At 44.1% G+C, this 25,000-nt stretch overlaps 2 protein-coding genes and 1 long non-coding RNA gene across 52 annotated transcripts in view; all 3 read right to left on the reverse strand.

Moving 5' to 3' along the window:
* Window positions 1-20,625, reverse strand: part of LOC118397632 (upstream-binding protein 1-like) — a 41,766-nt gene extending 21,141 nt beyond the window's left edge. For all 49 annotated transcript variants that reach the window (XR_008070250.1, XR_008070241.1, XR_008070235.1 and 46 more), the window contains exons 1-9: window positions 20,392-20,625; window positions 15,581-15,797; window positions 13,398-13,555; window positions 13,098-13,171; window positions 11,190-11,295; window positions 10,368-10,474; window positions 10,122-10,274; window positions 8,081-8,191; window positions 6,587-6,694 (exon numbers count right to left, since the gene is read on the reverse strand). Coding sequence is in view for 1 of the 49 variants with exons in the window: in XM_052469453.1 (XP_052325413.1) it covers window positions 6,587-6,694; window positions 8,081-8,191; window positions 10,122-10,274; window positions 10,368-10,474; window positions 11,190-11,295; window positions 13,098-13,171; window positions 13,398-13,555; window positions 15,581-15,696 (933 nt within the window). In the remaining 48 variants the exon portion in view is untranslated. The remainder of the gene's footprint in view (window positions 1-6,586; window positions 6,695-8,080; window positions 8,192-10,121; window positions 10,275-10,367; window positions 10,475-11,189; window positions 11,296-13,097; window positions 13,172-13,397; window positions 13,556-15,580; window positions 15,798-20,391) is intronic.
* LOC127909203 (uncharacterized) lies at window positions 6,855-8,074 on the reverse strand. Of its 2 annotated transcripts, none has more exons than XR_008070251.1 (3): window positions 7,845-8,074; window positions 7,138-7,373; window positions 6,855-7,078 (listed from the first exon to the last, which is right to left on the reverse strand). It is a non-coding gene; the product is annotated as an uncharacterized LOC127909203 (long non-coding RNA). The 2 variants fall into 2 exon arrangements; XR_008070252.1 differs by having other exon boundaries at window positions 7,786-8,074.
* Window positions 20,626-24,846: 4,221 nt separating the features above from the next.
* The window catches only part of LOC118397938 (CLIP-associating protein 2-like), a 149,238-nt gene continuing 149,084 nt past the window's right edge, over window positions 24,847-25,000 (reverse strand). The window contains exon 43 of the mRNA XM_052469456.1: window positions 24,847-25,000. This exon is cut by the window's right edge and continues 1,120 nt beyond it. The gene's annotated coding sequence lies outside the window, so the exon portion shown is untranslated.

A 25,000-nucleotide genomic window follows, 5' to 3' on the forward strand; every position in this document is an offset into this window, starting at 1 on the left:
ACATTCAACTATATATTCACTACCTGGACAGGAGGAACATTCAACTATATATTCACTACCTGGACAGGAGGGACATTCAACTATATATTCACTACCTGGACAGGAGGGACATTCAACTATATATTCACTACCTGGACAGGAGGGACATTCAACTATATATTCACTACCTGGACAGGAGGGACATTCAACTATATATTCACTACCTGGACAGGAGGGACATTCAACTATATATTCACTACCTGGACAGGAGGGACATTCAACTATATATTCACTACCTGGACAGGAGGGACATTCAACTATATATTCACTACCTGGACAGGAGGGACATTCAACTATATATTCACTACCTGGACAGGAGGGACATTCAACTATATATTCACTACCTGGACAGGAGGGACATTCAACTATATATTCACTACCTGGACAGGAGGGACATTCAACTATATATTCACTACCTGGACAGGAGGAACATTCAACTATATATTCACTACCTGGACAGGAGGAGAGAAACATTCAACTATATATTCACTACCTGGACAGGAGGAACATTCAACTATATATTCACTACCTGGACAGGAGGAACATTCAACTATATATTCACTACCTGGACAGGAGGAACATTCAACTATATATTCACTACCTGGACAGGAGGAACATTCAACTATATATTCACTACCTGGACAGGAGGAACATTCAACTATATATTCACTACCTGGACAGGAGGAACATTCAACTATATATTCACTACCTGGACAGGAGGAGAGGAACATTCAACTATATATTCACTACCTGGACAGGAGGAACATTCAACTATATATTCACTACCTGGACAGGAGGAACATTCAACTATATATTCACTACCTGGACAGGAGGAACATTCAACTATATATTCACTACCTGGACAGGAGGAACATTCAACTATATATTCACTACCTGGACAGGAGGAACATTCAACTATATATTCACTACCTGGACAGGAGGAACATTCAACTATATATTCACTACCTGGACAGGAGGAACATTCAACTATATATTCACTACCTGGACAGGAGGAACATTCAACTATATATTCACTACCTGGACAGGAGGGACATTCAACTATATATTCACTACCTGGACAGGAGGGACATTCAACTATATATTCACTACCTGGACAGGAGGAACATTCAACTATATATTCACTACCTGGACAGGAGGAACATTCAACTATATATTCACTACCTGGACAGGAGGGACATTCAACTATATATTCACTACCTGGACAGGAGGAACATTCAACTATATATTCACTACCTGGACAGGAGGGACATTCAACTATATATTCACTACCTGGACAGGAGGAACATTCAACTATATATTCACTACCTGGACAGGAGGAACATTCAACTATATATTCACTACCTGGACAGGAGGAACATTCAACTATATATTCACTACCTGGACAGGAGGGACATTCAACTATATATTCACTACCTGGACAGGAGGAACATTCAACTATATATTCACTACCTGGACAGGAGGAACATTCAACTATATATTCACTACCTGGACAGGAGGAACATTCAACTATATATTCACTACCTGGACAGGAGGGACATTCAACTATATATTCACTACCTGGACAGGAGGAACATTCAACTATATATTCACTACCTGGACAGGAGGGACATACAACTATATATTCACTACCTGGACAGGAGGAACATTCAACTATATATTCACTACCTGGACAGGAGGAACATTCAACTATATATTCACTACCTGGACAGGAGGAACATTCAACTATATATTCACTACCTGGACAGGAGGGACATTCAACTATATATTCACTACCTGGACAGGAGGAACATTCAACTATATATTCACTACCTGGACAGGAGGAACATTCAACTATATATTCACTACCTGGACAGGAGGAACATACAACTATATATTCACTACCTGGACAGGAGGAACATACAACTATATATTCACTACCTGGACAGGAGGGACATTCAACTATATATTCACTACCTGGACAGGAGGAACATTCAACTATATATTCACTACCTGGACAGGAGGAACATTCAACTATATATTCACTACCTGGACAGGAGGAACATTCAACTATATATTCACTACCTGGACAGGAGGAACATTCAACTATATATTCACTACCTGGACAGGAGGGACATTCAACTATATATTCACTACCTGGACAGGAGGGACATTCAACTATATATTCACTACCTGGACAGGAGGAACATTCAACTATATATTCACTACCTGGACAGGAGGAACATTCAACTATATATTCACTACCTGGACAGGAGGGACATTCATCTATATATTCACTACCTGGACAGGAGGAACATTCAACTATATATTCACTACCTGGACAGGAGGAACATTCAACTATATATTCACTACCTGGACAGGAGGGACATTCAACTATATATTCACTACCTGGACAGGAGGGACATTCAACTATATATTCACTACCTGGACAGGAGGAACATTCAACTATATATTCACTACCTGGACAGGAGGAACATTCAACTATATATTCACTACCTGGACAGGAGGAGAGAAACATTCAACTATATATTCACTACCTGGACAGGAGGAACATTCAACTATATATTCACTACCTGGACAGGAGGAACATTCAACTATATATTCACTACCTGGACAGGAGGGACATTCAACTATATATTCACTACCTGGACAGGAGGGACATTCAACTATATATTCACTACCTGGACAGGAGGAACATTCAACTATATATTCACTACCTGGACAGGAGGGACATTCAACTATATATTCACTACCTGGACAGGAGGAACATTCAACTATATATTCACTACCTGGACAGGAGGGACATTCAACTATATATTCACTACCTGGACAGGAGGAACATTCAACTATATATTCACTACCTGGACAGGAGGAACATTCAACTATATATTCACTACCTGGACAGGAGGAACATTCAACTATATATTCACTACCTGGACAGGAGGGACATTCAACTATATATTCACTACCTGGACAGGAGGAACATTCAACTATATATTCACTACCTGGACAGGAGGAACATTCAACTATATATTCACTACCTGGACAGGAGGGACATTCAACTATATATTCACTACCTGGACAGGAGGGACATTCAACTATATATTCACTACCTGGACAGGAGGAACATTCAACTATATATTCACTACCTGGACAGGAGGAACATTCAACTATATATTCACTACCTGGACAGGAGGGACATTCAACTATATATTCACTACCTGGACAGGAGGGACATTCAACTATATATTCACTACCTGGACAGGAGGAACATTCAACTATATATTCACTACCTGGACAGGAGGGACATTCAACTATATATTCACTACCTGGACAGGAGGGACATTCAACTATATATTCACTACCTGGACAGGAGGAACATTCAACTATATATTCACTACCTGGACAGGAGGAGAGAAACATTCAACTATATATTCACTACCTGGACAGGAGGAACATTCAACTATATATTCACTACCTGGACAGGAGGAACATTCAACTATATATTCACTACCTGGACAGGAGGGACATTCAACTATATATTCACTACCTGGACAGGAGGAACATTCAACTATATATTCACTACCTGGACAGGAGGAACATTCAACTATATATTCACTACCTGGACAGGAGGAACATTCAACTATATATTCACTACCTGGACAGGAGGGACATTCAACTATATATTCACTACCTGGACAGGAGGAACATTCAACTATATATTCACTACCTGGACAGGAGGGACATTCAACTATATATTCACTACCTGGACAGGAGGAACATTCAACTATATATTCACTACCTGGACAGGAGGGACATACAACTATATATTCACTACCTGGACAGGAGGAACATTCAACTATATATTCACTACCTGGACAGGAGGAACATTCAACTATATATTCACTACCTGGACAGGAGGAGAGGAACATTCAACTATATATTCACTACCTGGACAGGAGGAACATTCAACTATATATTCACTACCTGGACAGGAGGAACATTCAACTATATATTCACTACCTGGACAGGAGGAACATTCAACTATATATTCACTACCTGGACAGGAGGAACATTCAACTATATATTCACTACCTGGACAGGAGGAGAGGAACATTCAACTATATATTCACTACCTGGACAGGAGGAACATTCAACTATATATTCACTACCTGGACAGGAGGGACATTCAACTATATATTCACTACCTGGACAGGAGGAACATTCAACTATATATTCACTACCTGGACAGGAGGAACATTCAACTATATATTCACTACCTGGACAGGAGGGACATTCAACTATATATTCACTACCTGGACAGGAGGAACATTCAACTATATATTCACTACCTGGACAGGAGGAACATTCAACTATATATTCACTACCTGGACAGGAGGAGAGGAACATTCAACTATATATTCACTACCTGGACAGGAGCGACATTCAACTATATATTCACTACCTGGACAGGAGGAGAGGAACATTCAACTATATATTCACTACCTGGACAGGAGGGACATTCATCTATATATTCACTACCTGGACAGGAGGAACATTCAACTATATATTCACTACCTGGACAGGAGGGACATTCATCTATATATTCACTACCTGGACAGGAGGAACATTCAACTATATATTCACTACCTGGACAGGAGGGACATACAACTATATATTCACTACCTGGACAGGAGGGACATTCATCTATATATTCACTACCTGGACAGGAGGAACATTCAACTATATATTCACTACCTGGACAGGAGGAGAGGAACATTCAACTATATATTCACTACCTGGACAGGAGCGACATTCAACTATATATTCACTACCTGGACAGGAGGAGAGGAACATTCAACTATATATTCACTACCTGGACAGGAGGGACATTCATCTATATATTCACTACCTGGACAGGAGGAACATTCAACTATATATTCACTACCTGGACAGGAGGAGAGGAACATTCAACTATATATTCACTACCTGGACAGGAGGGACATTCATCTATATATTCACTACCTGGACAGGAGGAACATTCAACTATATATTCACTACCTGGACAGGAGGAGAGAACATTCAACTATATATTCACTACCTGGACAGGAGCGACATTCAACTATATATTCACTACCTGGACAGGAGGACATTCAACTATATATTCACTACCTGGACAGGAGGGACATTCAACTATATATTCACTACCTGGACAGGAGGGACATTCAACTATATATTCACTACCTGGACAGGAGGGACATTCAACTATATATTCACTACCTGGACAGGAGGGACATTCAACTATATATTCACTACCTGGACAGGAGGGACATTCAACTATATATTCACTACCTGGACAGGAGGAACATTCAACTATATATTCACTACCTGGACAGGAGGGACATTCAACTATATATTCACTACCTGGACAGGAGGGACATTCAACTATATATTCACTACCTGGACAGGAGGGACATTCAACTATATATTCACTACCTGGACAGGAGGGACATTCAACTATATATTCACTACCTGGACAGGAGGAACATTCAACTATATATTCACTACCTGGACAGGAGGGACATTCAACTATATATTCACTACCTGGACAGGAGGAACATTCAACTATATATTCACTACCTGGACAGGAGGGACATTCAACTATATATTCACTACCTGGACAGGAGGGACATTCAACTATATATTCACTACCTGGACAGGAGGGACATTCAACTATATATTCACTACCTGGACAGGAGGAACATTCAACTATATATTCACTACCTGGACAGGAGGGACATTCAACTATATATTCACTACCTGGACAGGAAGAACATTCAACTATATATTCACTACCTGGACAGGAGGGACATTCAACTATATATTCACTACCTGGACAGGAGGAACATTCAACTATATATTCACTACCTGGACAGGAGGAACATTCAACTATATATTCACTACCTGGACAGGAGGGACATTCAACTATATATTCACTACCTGGACAGGAGGAACATTCAACTATATATTCACTACCTGGACAGGAAGAACATTCAACTATATATTCACTACCTGGACAGGAGGGACATTCAACTATATATTCACTACCTGGACAGGAGGAACATTCAACTATATATTCACTACCTGGACAGGAGGAACATTCAACTATATATTCACTACCTGGACAGGAGGAACATTCAACTATATATTCACTACCTGGACAGGAGGGACATTCAACTATATATTCACTACCTGGACAGGAGGGACATACAACTATATATTCACTACCTGGACAGGAGGGACATTCATCTATATATTCACTACCTGGACAGGAGGGACATTCAACTATATATTCACTACCTGGACAGGAGGAACATTCAACTATATATTCACTACCTGGACAGGAGGGACATTCAACTATATATTCACTACCTGGACAGGAGGGACATTCAACTATATATTCACTACCTGGACAGGAGGAGAGGACAGATATGAAAGCAGGATAAATATAATCTATAAAGACTCTTACACTGCCTCTCTTGGCCAGCGAGTCCCCACAGTCAGCCGGCAGCGTCCTCTTGCTGGACTTCTTCAGCTCATAGTCTCCCACTTCCTCTACGATCGGCTCCAGCCTCATCTAGACACACACACACACACACACACACACACACAATCTGAGCCCGTACACTTGACTCCTGATAAGTACACTTCAAAAAAAGTGTCAACCTCTGTTAAAGTGCTGTAATAGTGTTCCAGTCTCGTTTTAAAACCCTGGACAGACCGACCTCTGTTAAAGTGCTGTAATAGTGTTCCAGTCTCGTTTTAAAACCCTGGACAGACCGACCTCTGTTAAAGTGCTGTAATAGTGTTCCAGTCTCGTTTTAAAACCCTGGACAGACCGACCTCTGTTAAAGTGCTGTAATAGTGTTCCAGTCTCGTTTTAAAACCCTGGACAGACCGACCTCTGTTAAAGTGCTGTAATAGTGTTCCAGTCTCGTTTTAAAACCCTGGACAGACCAACCTCTGTTAAAGTGCTGTAATAGTGTTCCAGTCTCGTTTTAAAACCCTGGACAGACCGACCTCTGTTAAAGTGCTGTAATAGTGTTCCAGTCTCGTTTTAAAACCCTGGACAGACCGACCTCTGTTAAAGTGCTGTAATAGTGTTCCAGTCTCGTTTTAAAACCCTGGACAGACCAACCTCTGTTAAAGTGCTGTAATAGTGTTCCAGTCTCGTTTTAAAACCCTGGACAGACCAACCCCTGTTAAAGTGCTGTAATAGTGTTCCAGTCTCGTTTTAAAACCCTGGACAGACCGACCTCTGTTAAAGTGCTGTATAGTGTTCCAGTCTCGTTTTAAAACCCTGGACAGACCAACCTCTATTAAAGTGCTGTAATAGTGTTCCAGTCTCGTTTTAAAACCCTGGACAGACCGACCCCTGTTAAAGTGCTGTAATAGTGTTCCAGTCTCGTTTTAAAACCCTGGACAGACCGACCTCTGTTAAAGTGCTGTAATAGTGTTCCAGTCTCGTTTTAAAACCCTGGACAGACCGACCTCTGTTAAAGTGCTGTAATAGTGTTCCAGTCTCGTTTTAAAACCCTGGACAGACCAAACCCTGTTAAAGTGCTGTAATAGTGTTCCAGTCTCGTTTTAAAACCCTGGACAGACCGACCTCTGTTAAAGTGCTGTAATAGTGTTCCAGTCTCGTTTTAAAACCCTGGACAGACCGACCTCTGTTAAAGTGCTGTAATAGTGTTCCAGTCTCGTTTTAAAACCCTGGACAGACCAACCTCTGTTAAAGTGCTGTAATAGTGTTCCAGTCTCGTTTTAAAACCCTGGACAGACCAACCTCTGTTAAAGTGCTGTAATAGTGTTCCAGTCTCGTTTTAAAACCCTGGACAGACCAACCCCTGTTAAAGTGCTGTAATAGTGTTCCAGTCTCGTTTTAAAACCCTGGACAGACCAACCTCTATTAAAGTGCTGTAATAGTGTTCCAGTCTCGTTTTAAAACCCTGGACAGACCGACCTCTGATAGGATGGTGGTGTTGTAGGAACATTGGTACTTCTCCTTCTCTTGAGACGTTCGTTTCTCCATCTTCTCTCTGTCCGTCTTCTGTTTCCTGTCTGCCCCCTTTGGCTGGGAGGAGGAGGGAGAGAGCAAGAGGAATGAGGAAAGGAAAGGGGGGGTACCTAGTCAATATTACAGCAATGTATTCAAATGAAATTTGTCTTCCGCAACTAACCCCTCAATAAGGTGATCTGACTTGGTGTGTGTATATCTCTCTGTGTGTGTGTGTGTGTGTGTGTGTGTGTCTGTGTGTGTGTGTGTGTGTATCTCTGTGTGTGTGTATCTGTGTGTGTGTGTATCTGTGTGTGTGTGTGTGTGTGTATCTGTGTGTGTGTGTGTGTGAGTGTGTATCTCTGTGTGTGTGTGTGTGTGTGTGTGTGTGTGTGTGTGTGTGTGTGTGTGTGTGTGTGTGCATCTCTGTGTGTGTGTGTGCATCTCTGTGTGTGTGTGTGTGTGTGTGTGTGTGCATCTCTGTGTGTGTGTGTGTGCATCTCTGTGTGTGTGTGTGTGTGTGTGTGTGTGTGTGTGTGTATCTGTGTGTGTGTGTGTGTATCTGTGTGTGTGTGTGTATCTGTGTGTGTGTGTATCTGTGTGTGTGTATCTGTGTGTGTGTGTATGTGTGTGTGTATCTGTGTGTGTATCTGTGTGTGTGTGTATGTATATCTGTGTGTGTGTGTGTGTATGTATATCTGTGTGTGTGTGTGTGTATGTATATCTGTGTGTGTGTGTGTGTGTGTGTGTGTGTGTGTGTGTGTGTGTGTGTGTGTGTGTGTGTGTGTGTGTGTGTGTGTGTGTGTGTGTGTGTGTGTGTGTGTGTGTGTGTGTGCGTGCGTGCGTGTGTGTATCTCTGTGTGTGTGTGTGTGTGTGTGTGTGTGTGTGTGTGTATCTGTGTGTGTGTGTATCTGTGTGTGTGTGTATCTGTGTGTATCTGTGTGTGTGTGTGTGTGAGTGTGTATCTCTGTGTGTGTGTGTGTATCTCTGTGTGTGTGTGTGTATCTCTGTGTGTGTGTGTGTGTGTGTGTGTGTGCATCTCTGTGTGTGTGTGTGTGTGTATCTCTGTGTGTGTGTGTGTGTGTGTGTGTGCATCTCTGTGTGTGTGTGTGTGTGTGTGTGTGCATCTCTGTGTGTGTGTGTGTGTGTGTGTGTGTGCATCTCTGTGTGTGTGTGTGTGTGTGTGTGTGTGTGTGTGTGTGTGTGTGTGTATCTCTGTGTGTGTGTGTGTGTGTGTGTGCATCTCTGTGTGTGTGTGTATCTCTGTGTGTGTGTGTGTGTGTGTGTGCATCTCTGTGTGTGTGTGTGTGTGTGTGTGTGCATCTCTGTGTGTGTGTGTGTGTGTGTGTGTGTGTGTGTGTGTGTGCATCTGTGTGTGTGTGTGTGTGTGTGTGTGTGCATCTCTGTGTGTGTGTGTGTGTGTGTGTGTATGTGTGTGTGTGTATCTGTGTGTGTGTGTGTGTATCTGTGTGTGTGTGTATCTGTGTGTGTGTATCTGTGTGTGTGTGTATGTGTGTGTGTATCTGTGTGTGTATGTGTGTGTGTATCTGTGTGTGTATCTGTGTGTGTGTGTGTATATCTGTGTGTGTGTGTGTGTGTGTGTATATCTGTGTGTGTGTGTGTGTGTATATCTGTGTGTGTGTGTGTATATATCTGTGTGTGTGTGTGTGTGTGTGTGTGTGTGTGTGTGTGTGCGCGTGCGTGTGTGTGTGCATCTCTGTGTGTGTGTGCATCTCTGTGTGTGTGTGCATCTCTGTGTGTGTGTGTGTGTGTGCATCTCTGTGTGTGCATCTCTGTGTGTGTGTGTGTGCATCTCTGTGTGTGTGTGTGTGCATCTCTGTGTGTGTGTGTATCTCTCTGTGTGTGTGTATCTCTGTGTGTGTGTGTGTGCATCTCTGTGTGTGTGTGTGTGCATCTCTGTGTGTGTGTGCATCTCTCTGTGTGTGTGTATCTCTGTGTGTGTGTGTATCTCTGTGTGTGTGTGTGTGTGTATCTCTGTGTGTGTACCTTGAAGACTTTGATCTGACAGGAGGCAGAGTGGAGGTGTTCAGTGGACTCTCCGTTGTCTCCCTGTCTGAAGGTGTCGATCTGGATCCTGAAGGGAACTCCCTTCTCTCCTCCATGCTTCCTGGGGGTGAACTCTGTACTGATGCAGTGAACCTACACACACACACACACACGAGGAGGGTTAGGTTGAAAGATGGAGAGAATAGAGACTGAGTTAATGTGACTATAGGTGGAGTGAGGAGTTACCTGCACAAACACAGAGGCTCTCCTGTTGAGGTCCCAGAGAAACTCGGCGGCGTTGAGCTGGGTGGGATCGGCCTTGGGCTCCGTGATACCCACTGACAAGGGGATGTCTACACACACACACACACACATTACATACATGTACTGACAGAGCTGGGAGGGATCGGCCTTGGGCTCCGTGATACCCACTGACAAGGGGATGTCTACACACACACACACACACATTACATACATGTACTGACAGAGCTGGGAGGGGTCGGCCTTGGGCTCCGTGATACCCACTGACAAGGGGATGTCTACACACACACACACACATTACATACATGTACTGACAGAGCTGGGAGGGATCGGCCTTGGGCTCCGTGATACCCACTGACAAGGGGATGTCTACACACACACACACATTACATACATGTACTGACAGAGCTGGGAGGGGTCGGCCTTGGGCTCCGTGATACCCACTGACAAGGGGATGTCTACACACACACCCACACATTACATACATGTACTGACAGAGCTGGGAGGGGTCGGCCTTGGGCTCCGTGATACCCACTGACAAGGGGATGTCTACACACACACATTACATACATGTACTGACAGAGCTGGGAGGGGTCGGCCTTGGGCTCCGTGATACCCACTGACAAGGGGATGTCTACACACATACACACACACTACATACATGTACTGACAGAGAAATACACACACACACACATTTACTGACAGAGAAATACACACACACACACTACATACATGTACTGACAGCGAAACACACACACACTACATACATGCACTGACAGAGAAACACACACACTTGTGTGTTCTTACCGATGTCTAGGAGACGGTCTCCAGGGCGATTCCACTTCCACCCCTCCAGCTGCCGATGCTCTGTGTACTGGAGTCTCCTGTCATGGAACACCACCCTAACGATACTCTACACACACACACACACACACACACACACACATTATGGAACGATACTCTACACACACACACGTTATGGAACACCACCCTAACGATACACTAGAGGTCGACCGATTATGATTTTTCAACAACAATACCTATTATTGGAGGACCAACGAAAGCCGATTAATCGGACAATTTTTTTATAATGTATTTGTGATAATGACAATTACAACAATACTGAATGAATAAAATCAATTTAGCCTCAAAATGAAACATGTTCAATTTGGTTTAAATAATGCAAAAACAAAGTGTTGGAGAAGAAAGTAAAAGTGCAATATGTGCCATGTAAGAAAGTTAACGTTTAAGTTCCTTGCTCAGAACATGAGAACATATGAAATCTGGTGGTTTTAACATGAGTCTTCAATATTCCCAGGTAAGAGGTTTTAGGTTGTAGTTATTATAGGACTATTTCTCTCTATACCATTTGTATTTCATTAACCTTTGACTATTGGATGTTCTTATAGGCACTTTAGTATTGCCAGTGTAACAGTATAGCTTCAGTCCCTCTCCTCGCTCCTCCCTGGGCTCGAACCTGGAACACAACGACAACAGCCACCCCCGAAGCAGCGTTACCCATGCAGAGCAAGGGAAACAACCACAGGCTCAGAGCGAGTGACATTTGAAACGCTATTAGCTCGCACCCCGCTAACTAGCTAGCCATTTCACATCGGTTACACCAGCCTCATCTCGGGAGTTGATAGGCTTGAAGTCATAAACAGCGCAATGCTTGAAGCACAGCGAAGAGCTGCTGGCAAAACGCATGAAAGTGCTGTTTGAATGAATGCTTACGAGCCTGTTGCTTCCTACCACCGCTCAGTCAGACTGCTCTATCAAATCATAGACTCAGTTATAACATAATAACACACAGAAATACGAGCCTTTAGGTCATTAATATGGTCGAATCCAGAAACTATCGTCTCGATAACAAGACGTTTATTCTTTCAGTGAAATACGGATTCGTTCCGTATGTTATCTAACGGGTGGCATCCATAAGTCTAAATATTGCTGTTACATTGCACAACCTTCAATGTTATGTCATAATTACCTACAATTCTGGCAAATTAGTTCGCAACGAGCCAGGCGGCCCAAACTGTTGCATATACCCTGACTCTGTGTGCAATGAATGCAAGAGAAGTGACACAATTTCAGCTGGTTAATATTGCCTGCTAACCTGGATTTCTTTTAGCTAAATATGCAGGTTTAAAAATATATACTTCTGTGTATTGATTTTCAGAAAGGCATTGATGTTCATGGTTAGGTTCACGTTGGAGCAACAATACGCACCGCATTGATTATATGCAACGCAGGACACGCTAGATAAACTAGTAATATCATCAACCATGTGTAGTTAACTAGTGATTATGACTGATTGTTTTTTATAAGGTAAGTTTAATGCTAGCTAGCAACTTACCTTGACTTACTGCATTTGTGTAACAGACAGGCAGGTGGTTAGAGCGTTGGACTAGTTAACTGTAAGGTTGCAAGATTGAATCCCCCGAGCTGACAAGGTGAAAATCTGTTGTTCTGCCCCTGAACGAGGGAGTTAACCCACTGTTCCTAGGCCGTCATTGAAAATAAGAAAGTGTTCTTAACTGACTTGCCTCGTTAAATAAAGATTTTTAAAAAATAATAATAAATCAGCGCCCAAAAATACAGATTCTTGAAAATCGGCCCTAATTAAATCGGCCATTCCGATGAATTGGTTGACCTCTACTCTACACACCCACACACGTTATGGAACACCACCCTAACAGCGCTGAACATACTGACCTTCACACTCCTGTTGTTTATCTCTGATAACTCCAGCTTCCTGTTGTCCAGCATACGGATCTCATAAGACTGGCCTGAGAGACAGAGAGACAGAGAGAGAGACAGACAGAGAGACAGAGAGACGAAGAGAGAGAGACACAGAGTAAAGAGGAGGAAGTCTGAGTGATTGAGTATCTCCACTGTTTGAAAACATACAACATCCCTTCTTGCTGTTGAGTGAGCGCTGCTAAGCATGACAGTATGTGTGTGTGTGTATATAGCGCATCGCTACGACGGTGTTCCAGGACAGGACTAAGTCACCTTGGTTTAGGTAGGTGAGGGTCTCGTCGTGTAGTTTGACGGCAGGGGAGGTGGCAGCACAGAGAACATACTGGAAGGGAGGGTTCAGAGCGCTGCGCTCACGGTCTGAAGGGAGACTGGACTCTTCCTGTTTAAAGATGGGCAGGGCCAGCACATCACTGGACAGAGACACAAAGAGAAAAGCATTAGGGCGAGGAAGTGGCCCTGTTGAAACAGTAACAGGACACACACACACTTGGCAGCAGCTCCAGACAGACAGCCTGTCCTCAGCTCACCCTAACAAGCCCTGGCACTAGTGGTTGGTGTGTGTGTGTGTGTGTGTGTGTGTGTCTGTGTCTGTGTGTGTCTGTGTGTCTGTGTGTGTGTGTGTGTCCTACATGCCAACAGAAGGAATGTGGTCATGCTCCCTGCAACGGTTCAGGTTAATCGAGTTCACTTTGGAAAGAGTCGGCAGTCTGAAGACCAGGTTCATAAAACGCTCTAAGGTCAAGTCGAGCTGTAGAATACTGTGTTCCATAGGTTCCACTGCATGTTTTCAATAGCTTCCACCAATCAGATCAATGACAACGGGGGGCAAGTAAATATGGAACAAAGGTAAGGAAAGAATAAAGAATTATCGAACTATAGGAACAGTCCAGTCTTATTAACAGCTTTTAGGTCCGGACGAAGAGCTGTTGAAGAACCCAACAGCTTTTAGGTCCGGACGAAGAGCTGTTGAAGAACCCAACAGCTTTTAGGTCCGGACGAAGAGCTGTTGAAGAACCCAACAGCTTTTAGGTCCGGACGAAGAGCTGTTGAAGAACCCAACAGCTTTTAGGTCCGGACGAAGAGCTGTTGAAGAACCCAACAGCTTTTAGGTCCGGACGAAGAGCTGTTGAAGAACCCAACAGCTTTTAGGTCAGGACGAAGAGCGTTTGGTAGTAACCGGTTTGCTGTGGGAAAAAAAAGAAAGTTTTGTTTACAGACTAAACGGTTTGCAACAGAATTGACGTAATGAATACACCCTTGCTTCCTGACACACGAGGAGCCATCTCCACTGGCTAGCTGAGACATTCTGTTCTTACGGAGCACCACAGCTGCTCTCTAGACACTTAACACAGGATCCTGATAAGACAGCTGACAGTGCTGGGAATTCTTATCCCACAGAAACACAACATCCCAGACACAAACATCTGTGGGGAAGACACACACACACACATTCTTACACTTAGGGAGCTGTTGTGGTGACAGTGAGAGCTGTGTCTGATCCTGACTGTTCCATAGTGGAGGATCTGACTGGTACAGCTACAACCCCCCCCGAGCATCCCAGCTGATTGCTGCCATAGCAACCCCACAGTTCCACCACACGATGTCATCACTCCGAGACATGCCACTGAGCCACCCAGAGAGACAGTTATGGCTAGAAGGGATCCAACCGTTGTCACATTAACAGCTGGTTTGACTTTTCATAGCAGATTAGGAGAATTAGGTTAAGCTGGATGCCTTGTAGCAATGTCCCTGAGACGGGGGGGGGGGCTTATCCCCACTCCCTCCCTGGGCTGTGCTGACAGGGTTTATGTACCATGTATTCTGCTGATGCATCCTGTATGTGTCTGGTAGGCTATTAAAGCCCTCTGTCCTCCGTGGCAAAATGCTGTCATCCCTACACACTCTGACACAATACCACACAGAGGGGATGTGATACCACATACGTGACTGTAATTCAGCTGGGGATGCAGTGTGTGTGTGTGTGTGTGTGTGTGTGTTGCGTGCATCCCCGCCAGGGCTTTAGGAGAGGAAGTGTTTGTACCTTCCATCTCCTGTTCCGACACACTGATATATAACTAGTTCTGTATGTATTGTGTATCAAGCGGTCTCTCTAACCTCATACTGTATGTATTGTGTATCAAGCGGTCTCTCTAACCTCATACTGTGTGTATTGTGTATCAAGCGGTCTCTCTAACCTCATACTGTGTGTATTGTGTATCAAGCGGTCTCTCTAACCTCATACTGTATGTATTGTGTATCAAGCGGTCTCTCTAACCTCATACTGTGTGTATTGTGTATCAAGCGGTCTCTCTAACCTCATACTGTGTGTATTGTGTATCAAGCGGTCTCTCTAACCTCATACTGTGTGTATTGTGTATCAAGCAGTCTCTCTAACCTCATACTGTGTGTATTGTGTATCAAGCGGTCTCTCAAACCTCATACTGTATACTCCAGCCCCCAGCTCCTGCCCGATGCCCGACAGACTGGCATCAAAGTCGTGTACCAGCCCTGACTCGATGGTGGCATCGTCCATCTTCAGCACCCAGGCCATGGTACCCAGCTCCTTCTCCTCCGCCTCTAGCCGAAGGGCCGCCAGCTTCGTCTCCGGGGAAGGGACTGCAGCCAGCAGGCTAATGAACCACTGCTGGTGGACTGGATACAATGAAGAGAAAGTTAGCTAGCTATGGTAACTAGCTAGTTGTTGTTGCGTTGGCCACTACTGGCTAAATAATTGTAAGTTACTGGTGGTTGGCTAAGAAGCTAGTTAGTTGCTTTTAGCTAACTAGCTATTGTAGCTAACTGAAGGCGAATTGATAGCACGCCACACTAGCCCGATATCTCGCCATAATATGACTGCAAGTGGAAGTAGCAATCTGGATTTATATGAAGCCAACAACCAGACTAGCTAGGTAAAGTTAGCAGGCTAAGCTAACAACAGAATCCACAAACATCACGACGCTTTGAATAACAGCATGCTAAATAACCTTTTGCTCAAAGTTAGCTAGCTAAACCCTCCACCACTAATAACTAGCCACCTAGCTACCTGGGAAACTCCACGCCATTTAGATACAAAGTGATTTCTGTAGCAGGTTAGTAGGGCATTTTCTCGAACCCCTTTTCCTAACCTTAACCTCAGACTCTAGCCAGCAGATCCGACACGCTTGCTTATAGCTGCTCTAGGGTCGGACAGGCTTCTTGTGTACATTAAGACATGGCAGAGCAGGAACGTGATATGGCTCCAAAACGTACTTCAATCCATGGACGAGAAACGCATTGTACTTCGAATTGTATCATTATCCCAACTGTTAGACTGAAAACAGTGGCAGGTAGCCTGGTTAAGTAACCGAAAGGTCGCTGGTTTGAATCCCCAAGCTGACTAGTTGAAAAATGCGTCTGTGCCCTTGGCGTCTGCTAAATGCACATGTAAACGTAATATGCAGAAATCACTCAATTTCTTGGTTGTTAAAAATTCTACTAGTTGTGAGACAAAACAAGCAGTCATTGTATGGAGAATCATTGTACCATCTTTACCCTCTGTGAAATACACTCAGTGGCCAGTTTACTAGGTAAGCGAAAATGGTTGGCTCCTACACACAGTGAGTCACGTGGCCGTGGCTTGCTATATAAAGCAGGCAGACAGGCATTGAGGCATTCCGTTACTGCTCGATTTAACGTTAGATTGGGCAAAACTAGTGACTGAAGAAACTCCCGAGCATGGTATGATTGTCGATGCAAGGCGCACCGGTTCAAGTACCTCAGAAATGGCCGGCCTCCTGGGCTTTTTAAACACGACAGAGTCTAGGGGTTTACAGAGAACGGTGTGACAAACAAAAAACGACCAGTCAGTCCTGTGAGTCAAAACAGCTCGTTACTGAGAGGTCCAAGGAGATTGTCAAGAATCGTGCAAGCTAACAGAAGGGCCACAAACAGGTAAATAATGGCACAGTACCAGTGCTGTGCAGAACAGCATCTTGGAACGCACACCTCGTCCGTTCTTTTCACGGATGGGCGATTGGCAGCAGACGAACACACCCGGTTTCCACTCCTATCAGATAAAAAAACAATAAGAAGTGGCTCCAGTGGGAACGCCATCATCAACACGAGACAATTGAGAAGTGGAAAAACATTGCCTGGTCTGTCAAATCCCGGTTCCTGTTGAGGCATGCTGATGGCAGGATTTGGCATAAGCAGCATGAGTCCATGGTCCTATCCTGCCTGTTGTCAACGGTACAGGCTGGTGGCAGTGGTGTGGGGAATGTTTTCCTGGCCCAAGTTATGTCCCTTGATACCAATTGAGCAACATGTCCATGCACCGAAGAATTCAGCCGTACTAGATTTTTATAGAATATTCTTTAGATGGGTGTACCTAATAAACTGTCCACCTGTATATCTTATCCATAACCAAACATATTGTATTTTCAAGCAGTTTGAAACTGGTGTACAAAACTAGTAAGTACAAGATGCAAAAAGTAAACTTAATCACGGGAAGCATAGAAAGTGTACATTGAAAGCAGCGGAAGCTATGTTCTATGAGAATGACAAGATCTATAACCCCCCTTCTCCCCAATTTAGTCATATCCAATTACGATCTTATCTAATCGCTGCAGCTCCCCAAAGGGGCTCGGGAGAGGCGAAAGTCGAGTCATCCGTCCTACTAAACATGACCTGCCAAACCCGCCCGCTTAAGCCGGAAGCCACCGCACCAATGTGACGGTGGAAACTGTGACCGAAGTCAGCCTGCTGGTGCCTGGCCCGCCACAAGGAGTCGCTAGACCGTGATGAGCCAAATAAAGCCCCCCCCCCCCCATCCAAAACCTCTACTAACACGGAAGACACTGGGCCAATTGTGCACCGCCCTACAGGACTCCCGGTTGGTTATGTGACAGTGTGGGATCGATCCCGAGTCTGTAGTGACTGTAGCACTCAGAGTCTGTAGTGACTGTAGCACCGCCCTGTAGCACTAGTCTGTAGTGACAGGTAGTGACTGTAGCACTCACTCTGTAGTGACCTGTAGTGACTGTGGCACTCAGAGTCTGTAGTGACTGTGGTCTGTATGACTGTGGCACTCAGAGTCTGTAGTGACTGTGGCACTCAGAGTCTGTGACTGTAGTGTGGGTCTGTATGACTGTGGCACTCAGAGTCTGTAGTGACTGTGGCACTCAGAGTCTGTAGTGACTGTAGTCAGAGTCTGTAGTGACTGTGGCACTCAGAGTCTGTAGTGACTGTGGCACTCAGAGTCTGTAGTGACTGTGGCACTCAGAGTCTGTAGTGACTCAGAGTCTGTAGTGACTGTGGCACTCAGAGTCTGTAGTGACTGTGGCACTCAGAGTCTGTAGTGACTGTGGCACTCAGAGTCTGTAGTGACTGTGGCACTCAGAGTCTGTAGTGACTGTGGCACTCAGAGTCTGTAGTGACTGTGGCACTCAGAGTCTGTAGTGACTGTGGCACTCAGAGTCTGTAGTGACTGTGGCACTCAGAGTCTGTAGTGACTGTGGCACTCAGAGTCTGTAGTGACTGTGGCACTCAGAGTCTGTAGTGACTGTGGCACTCAGAGTCTGTAGTGACTGTGGCACTCAGAGTCTGGTGACTGTGGCACTCAGAGTCTGTAGTGACTGTGGCACTCAGAGTCTGTAGTGACTGTGGCACTCAGAGTCTGTAGTGACTGTGGCACTCAGAGTCTGTAGTGACTGTGGCACTCAGAGTCTGTAGTGACTGTGGCACTCAGAGTCTGTAGTGACTGTGGCACTCAGAGTCTGTAGTGACTGTGGCACTCAGAGTCTGTAGTGACTGTGGCACTCTGTAGAGTCTGTCTGTAGTGACTGTGGCACTCAGAGTCTGTAGTGACTGTGGCTCAGAGTCTGTAGTGACTGTGGCACTCAGAGTCTGTAGTGACTGTGGCACTCAGAGTCTGTAGTGACTGTGGCACTCAGAGTCTGTAGTGACTGTGGCACTCAGAGTCTGTAGTGACTGTGGCACTCAGAGTCTGTAGTGACTGTGGCACTCAGAGTCTGTAGTGACTGTGGCACTCAGAGTCTGTAGTGACTGTAGCACTCAGAGTCTGTAGTGACTGTAGCACTCAGAGTCTGTAGTGACTGTAGCACTCAGAGTCTGTAGTGACTGTAGCACTCAGAGTCTGTAGTGACTGTAGCACTCAGAGTCTGTAGTGACTGTAGCACTCAGAGTCTGTAGTGACTGTAGCACTCAGAGTCTGTAGTGACTGTAGCACTCAGAGTCTGTAGTGACTGTAGCACTCAGAGTCTGTAGTGACTGTAGCACTCAGAGTCTGTAGTGACTGTAGCACTCAGAGTCTGTAGTGACTGTAGCACTCAAGAGTCTGTAGTGACTGTCGCACTCAGAGTCTGTAGTGAGTCTGTAGTCTGTAGCACTCTGTAGTGACTGTGGCACTCAGAGTCTGTAGTGACTGTAGCACTCAGAGTCTGTAGTGACTGTGGCACTCAGAGTCTGTAGTGACTGTCTGTAGTGACTGTGGCACTCAGAGTCTGTAGTGACTGTGGCACTCAGCTGTAGTGACTGTAGCACTCAGAGTCTGTAGTGACTGTAGCACTCAAGAGTCTGTAGTGACTGTCGCACTCAGAGTCTTGCACTGCGATGTGCCTATTACTCACATGTATATGTGAATTTAATTAGGTCTCCCAAAAAGTTATTGCAGCTTTAAGCAAACTGCTGTATTGAACAACAAAGGAGATGATTGGCTGACTTCCATTCCGAAATGGCTTCTGCTATCTAACATGAGAACCAAAAGGACAGTTTCCCTGAAAACTAGCAGTTGTTCAATCTTCTTGGTGTATGAGTTGGGATAATGGGACAATTCGTAGTACAACACATTTGTCATTCCCTGGATTGAGGTACGTTTTCCGAGCCAAAATGCGCGGTGTCTTTTAATCTACATGGGAAGGCTGTCTGACCCTAGTGCAGCTGTAAAGCAAGCGGGTCGGATCTGCTGGCTACTCCTAACCTGATACGAAAAAGGTCACTAAAAGTATCTCAGTTGCGTGAAAATTGTTTATTTCCCCTAGCTAACTAGCGCTAGTTGGCTCACTTGCTGTCCTCAAAAGTCAATTTTGCTGGTGACATCGTCGCATCCCCGAGCCCAGCCATAGCTAACTAGCAACATTACGTAAATGCAGGATGTTGAGTCCACACACCACATTCACACGCCATGTCCGTCTCAACTAGTGAGCTAGCATTAGCAGTCTAGTAGCATTATAAAAAAAACTTCACTTGCATTTGTTTCACGGATGTTAGGAATCGTCCTATGAGAAGCTCGCAGCCAGCGCTTCCTGTGCCCTCCGAAACCTCTCTCCTTTTTTCATCGCGGACTCGTGTGACCAGGGCTACAGTTCCCGGTCGGTGAAATAAGACTCTTTAACGATCAGAACAGTAGCGGTAGACACATATGCAGACAGCACGAACATGGCTTCTCATCAGACGGGAGCCCTCTCAAAACCTTGCGGACTGTCGCCAGCCGCAGGGGGAGATGTCGCAGGGCCAATCAGAAAGCCGCTCTATTGCCAAACGCACCCAGCTCAGCCAATGGGCTCATTCGGAGCTTTTGCCAACCCCTTCTACGTTATAACGCCGATGTGACCAGTTCATATCATGTTCACTCACCTCATCACATACAGAGACATATTCAAATGCATAATTCAAACGAGACAACAATACTCGGCTGATACAGACCAGCAGGCTCGCAGGCTGGTACCCCTCTGCTTCCAGAGAACAGTGTGTTCCTACTGTAGAAAATAGAGGGGGGAAGATGTGGGGGGGGGGGGGGGGTGTTGGACCAAAGGCCAACAGCCAGGTGTGAAGTCGGATGTATTTAGTGGGAATGATTGTAATGTGGTTGTGATCTTCAGTCCTACAATAGCAGAACTACCCACCCTTACCATTTTATGAGTTGATCACGTTACATATTAACCTGTGAATCGGACACTGCTGTTTACTTTGGCCACCAACATGCCTCACGCATTTGACAATTGGACTGAATCAAAAATAGACAAAGAGAATTCCATGAAGTTCGAGAGGAAATGTGAACGGGTTCAAGAGACAACACCCACTAGTGCCTGATCCACATTACTGACTTGACCAGAAACCTTCTCAGCTGGCACTGGTGTTTCTTTCACGTTGTCCTTTCCAGCACAGTTCCACTATGGTGGCTCCATACCCACACAGACCAGTCCAGTACAGTTTGGTTCTGGCCCCATGGTGTGAATCAGCCTTATGTGTCTGGACCAACTAGGACCACACTGTGGTGCTGCAGCTGGTCTGGTGTGTCCCAGCAGAGGGCTGGGTGGGCTGGGTGCAACTCTTATCCATTGTTTTTGTCAAAATTGCTCAAGCTCATTTACATTTGGATGAGAATCACTGATGGAAAGCAATATTCAAACACTCTGGTATAAATAAACCTGTGTTCAATTTTGGCCTAAATTAAAAACTACAGGGTTGAGTCAAATCCAATACAGCAGAGTGAAACCCTCTCTATTTTCAAGCATTGTGTTGGCAGCATCATGTCATGGGTATGCTTGTCATCGGCAGGGACTGGGGAGTTTGTTAGGATCAAAATAAATAAAGGCGCAAAGCCCAGGCAAGAAATTAGAGGAAAACTCAACTCAGTCTAATGAAAACCTAACCCTAGAATAGTTTTATTTCTTTAGAGTGAGAATTACACATATTTTAATGCCAGACACCAGAATGGCTTTCCAAGAGGTATTGAGTGTGGTCCTGTGTGGTCTAGTCTCACTCCTGACTTTAATCTGCTAAAAATAAAAATAGGAGACAAGGTTTGGATATTGCTGTCCATCAATGATTCCTAAACAAACCTAATGAGAAATTCTGACAAAAGCAATGGATATACACTATATACAAAAAGGTATATGGACACCCCTTCAAATGAGTGGATTCGGCTAGTTCAGCCACACCTGTTGCTGACACGGTGTATAAAATTCGAGCACACAGCCATGCGATCTCCAGTTCGTCTAACTTATTCCCTGCTAGAGCTGCCCTGGTCAACTGTAAGTGCTGTTATTGTGAAGTGGAAACGTCTAGGAGGAACAACGGCTGAGCCGCGAAGTAGTGGCACAAATTTTACGTAATTATGACATAACATTGAAGGTTGTGCAGTGTAACCGGAATATTTAGACTGAGATAAAATAGGTAACGGTTCCGTATTTCACTGAAAGAATAAACGTTTTATTTTAGAAATGATTGTTTTCGGATTTGACCATATTAATGACCTAAGGCTCGTATTTCTGTGTTTATTATATTATATTGAAGTCTATGATTTGATAGAGCAGTGTGACTGAGCGGTGGTAGGCAGCAGCAGCAGGCTCGTAAGCATTCATTCAAACAGCACTTTCGTGCGTTTTGCCAGCAGCTCTTCGCTGTGCTTCAAGCATTAAGCTGTTTATGACTTCAAGCCTATCAACTCCCGAGATGAGGCTGGTGTAACCGATGTGAAATGGCTAGCTAGTTCGCGGGGTGCGTGCTAATAGCGTTTCAAACGTCACTCGCTCTGAGACTTGGAATAGTTGTTCCACTTGCTCTGCAACGGAGGCGGCTTTTGTGGAGCGATGGGTAATGATGCTTCGAGGGTGGCTGTTGTCGTTGTGTTCCTGGTTCGAGCTCAGTTAGGAGCGAGGAGAGGGACGGAAGCTATACTGTTACACTGGCAATACTAAAGTGCCTATAAGAACATCCAATAGTCAAACATATATGAAATACGAATCGTATAGAAATAGTCCTATAATAACTACAACCTAAAACTTCTTACCTGGGAATATTGAAGACTCATGTTAAAAGGAACCACCGTCTTTCATATGTTCTCATGTTCTGAGCAAGGAACTTAAACGTTAGCTTTCTTACATAGCACATATTGCACTTTTAATTTCTTCTCCAACACTTTGTTTTTGCATTATTTAAACCAAATTGAACATGTTTCATTATTTATTTGAGGCTAAATTGATTTGATTGATGTATTATATTAAATTAAAAGTATTCATTCAGTATGGCTGTAATTGTCATTATTATAAATTTAAATAAATAAATAAAATAAAACATTGTCCAATAAATCGGTTCGACCTCTAATTTACACACAGAGACTCTATATACTGTATATTCTGCAGCTTCAGGTAGACTACAGATGAATTCGGAAGTTTACATACACCGTAGCCAAATACATTTAAACTCAAGTTTTTCACAATTCCTGACATTTAATCCTCGTAAAACATTTGCTGTCTTAGGTCAGTTAGGATCACCACTTTATTTTAAGAATGTGAAATGTCAGAATAATAGGAGAGAGAATTATTTATTTCAGCTTTTATTTCTTTCATCACATTCCCAGTGGGTCAGAAGTTTACATAGTATTTAGTAGCTTTGCCTTTAAATTGTTTAACTTGGGTCAAACATTTCGGGTAGCCTTCCACAAGCTTCCCACAATAAGTTGGGTGGATTTTGGTCCATTTCTCCTGACAGCTGGTGTAACTGAGTCAGGTTTGTAAGCCTCCTTGCTCGCACACACGCTTTTTCAGTTCTGCCCACAAATGTTCTATACAATTCAGTCACTCCTGCAGCAAAGCACCCCCGCAACATGAGGCTTGCAAGCGTCCCTCTTTTTCCTTCAAACATAACGACATTATGGCCAAACAGGTCTATTTTTGTTTCATCAGACCAGAGGATATTTCTCCAAAAAGTACGATCTTTGTCCACATGTGCAGTTGCAAACCGTAGTCTGGCTTTTTGATGACGGTTTTGGAACAGTGGCTTCTTCCTTGCTGAGCGGCCTTTCAGGTTATGTCGATATAGGACTCGTTTTACTGTGGATATAGATACTTTTGTACCTGTTTCCTCCAGCCTCTTCACAAGGTCCTTTGCTGTTGTTCTGGGATTGATTTGCAGTTTTTGCACCAAAGTACGTTCATCTCTAGGAGACAGAACACGTCTCCTTCCTGAGCTGTATGACGGCTGCGTGGTCCCATGGTGTTTATACTTGCGTACTATTGTTTGTACAGATGAACGTGGTACCTTCAGGCGTTTGGAAATTCCCAAGGACGAACCAGACTTGTGGAGGTCTACAATTTTTTTCTGAGGTCTTGGCTGATTTCTTTTGATGTCAAGCAAAGAGGCGCTGAGTTTGAAGGTAGGCCTTGAAATACATCCACAGGTACACCTCCAATTGACTCAAATTACATCAATTAGCCTATCAGAAGCTTCTAGAGCCATGACATAAGTTTCTGGAATTTTCCAAGCTGTTTAAAGGCACAGTCAACTTAGTGTATGTAAACTTCTGACCCACTAGAATTGTGATACAGTGAAATAATCTGTCTGTAAACAATTGTTGGAAAAATTACTTGTGTCATACACAAAGTAGATGTCCTAAGCGACTTGCCAAAACTAGAGTTTGTTAACAAGAAATTTGTGGAGTGGTTGAAAAACGAGTTTTAATGACTCCAACCTAAATGTGAACTTCCAACTTCAACTGTATTTACTCTGCAGCTTCCAAGTTCAGACACACAGTCACACACTGAGTATCTAACGTGCTGTGCTCAGTAAATACCAGTTGATTCCGGTCAGTGCACAAAGGACGCAACTTTGGTTAATTGTAGACCCTGTGTGTGTGTGTTAGAACAGGTGCCCCCTCCCACTGACTGAGACAGAAACCCGTGTTTATTATGGTCTGTACAAGTTATTTTTCTTTTTTCTTCATTTTATTGTAAGCACAGCTTTGTAAATGCACAGAGGAAAACAACCCGGTAACAGCCAGATTGTTACAGGAAGAGGAAGAAGAGAGGACAGTTTCTCAGATCACTAAATAATAAATTTGTCCAAAACGTCTCCCC

This window comes from Oncorhynchus keta, chromosome 19 (genome assembly GCF_023373465.1).
Source record: "Oncorhynchus keta strain PuntledgeMale-10-30-2019 chromosome 19, Oket_V2, whole genome shotgun sequence".
NCBI lineage: Eukaryota > Metazoa > Chordata > Actinopteri > Salmoniformes > Salmonidae > Oncorhynchus > Oncorhynchus keta.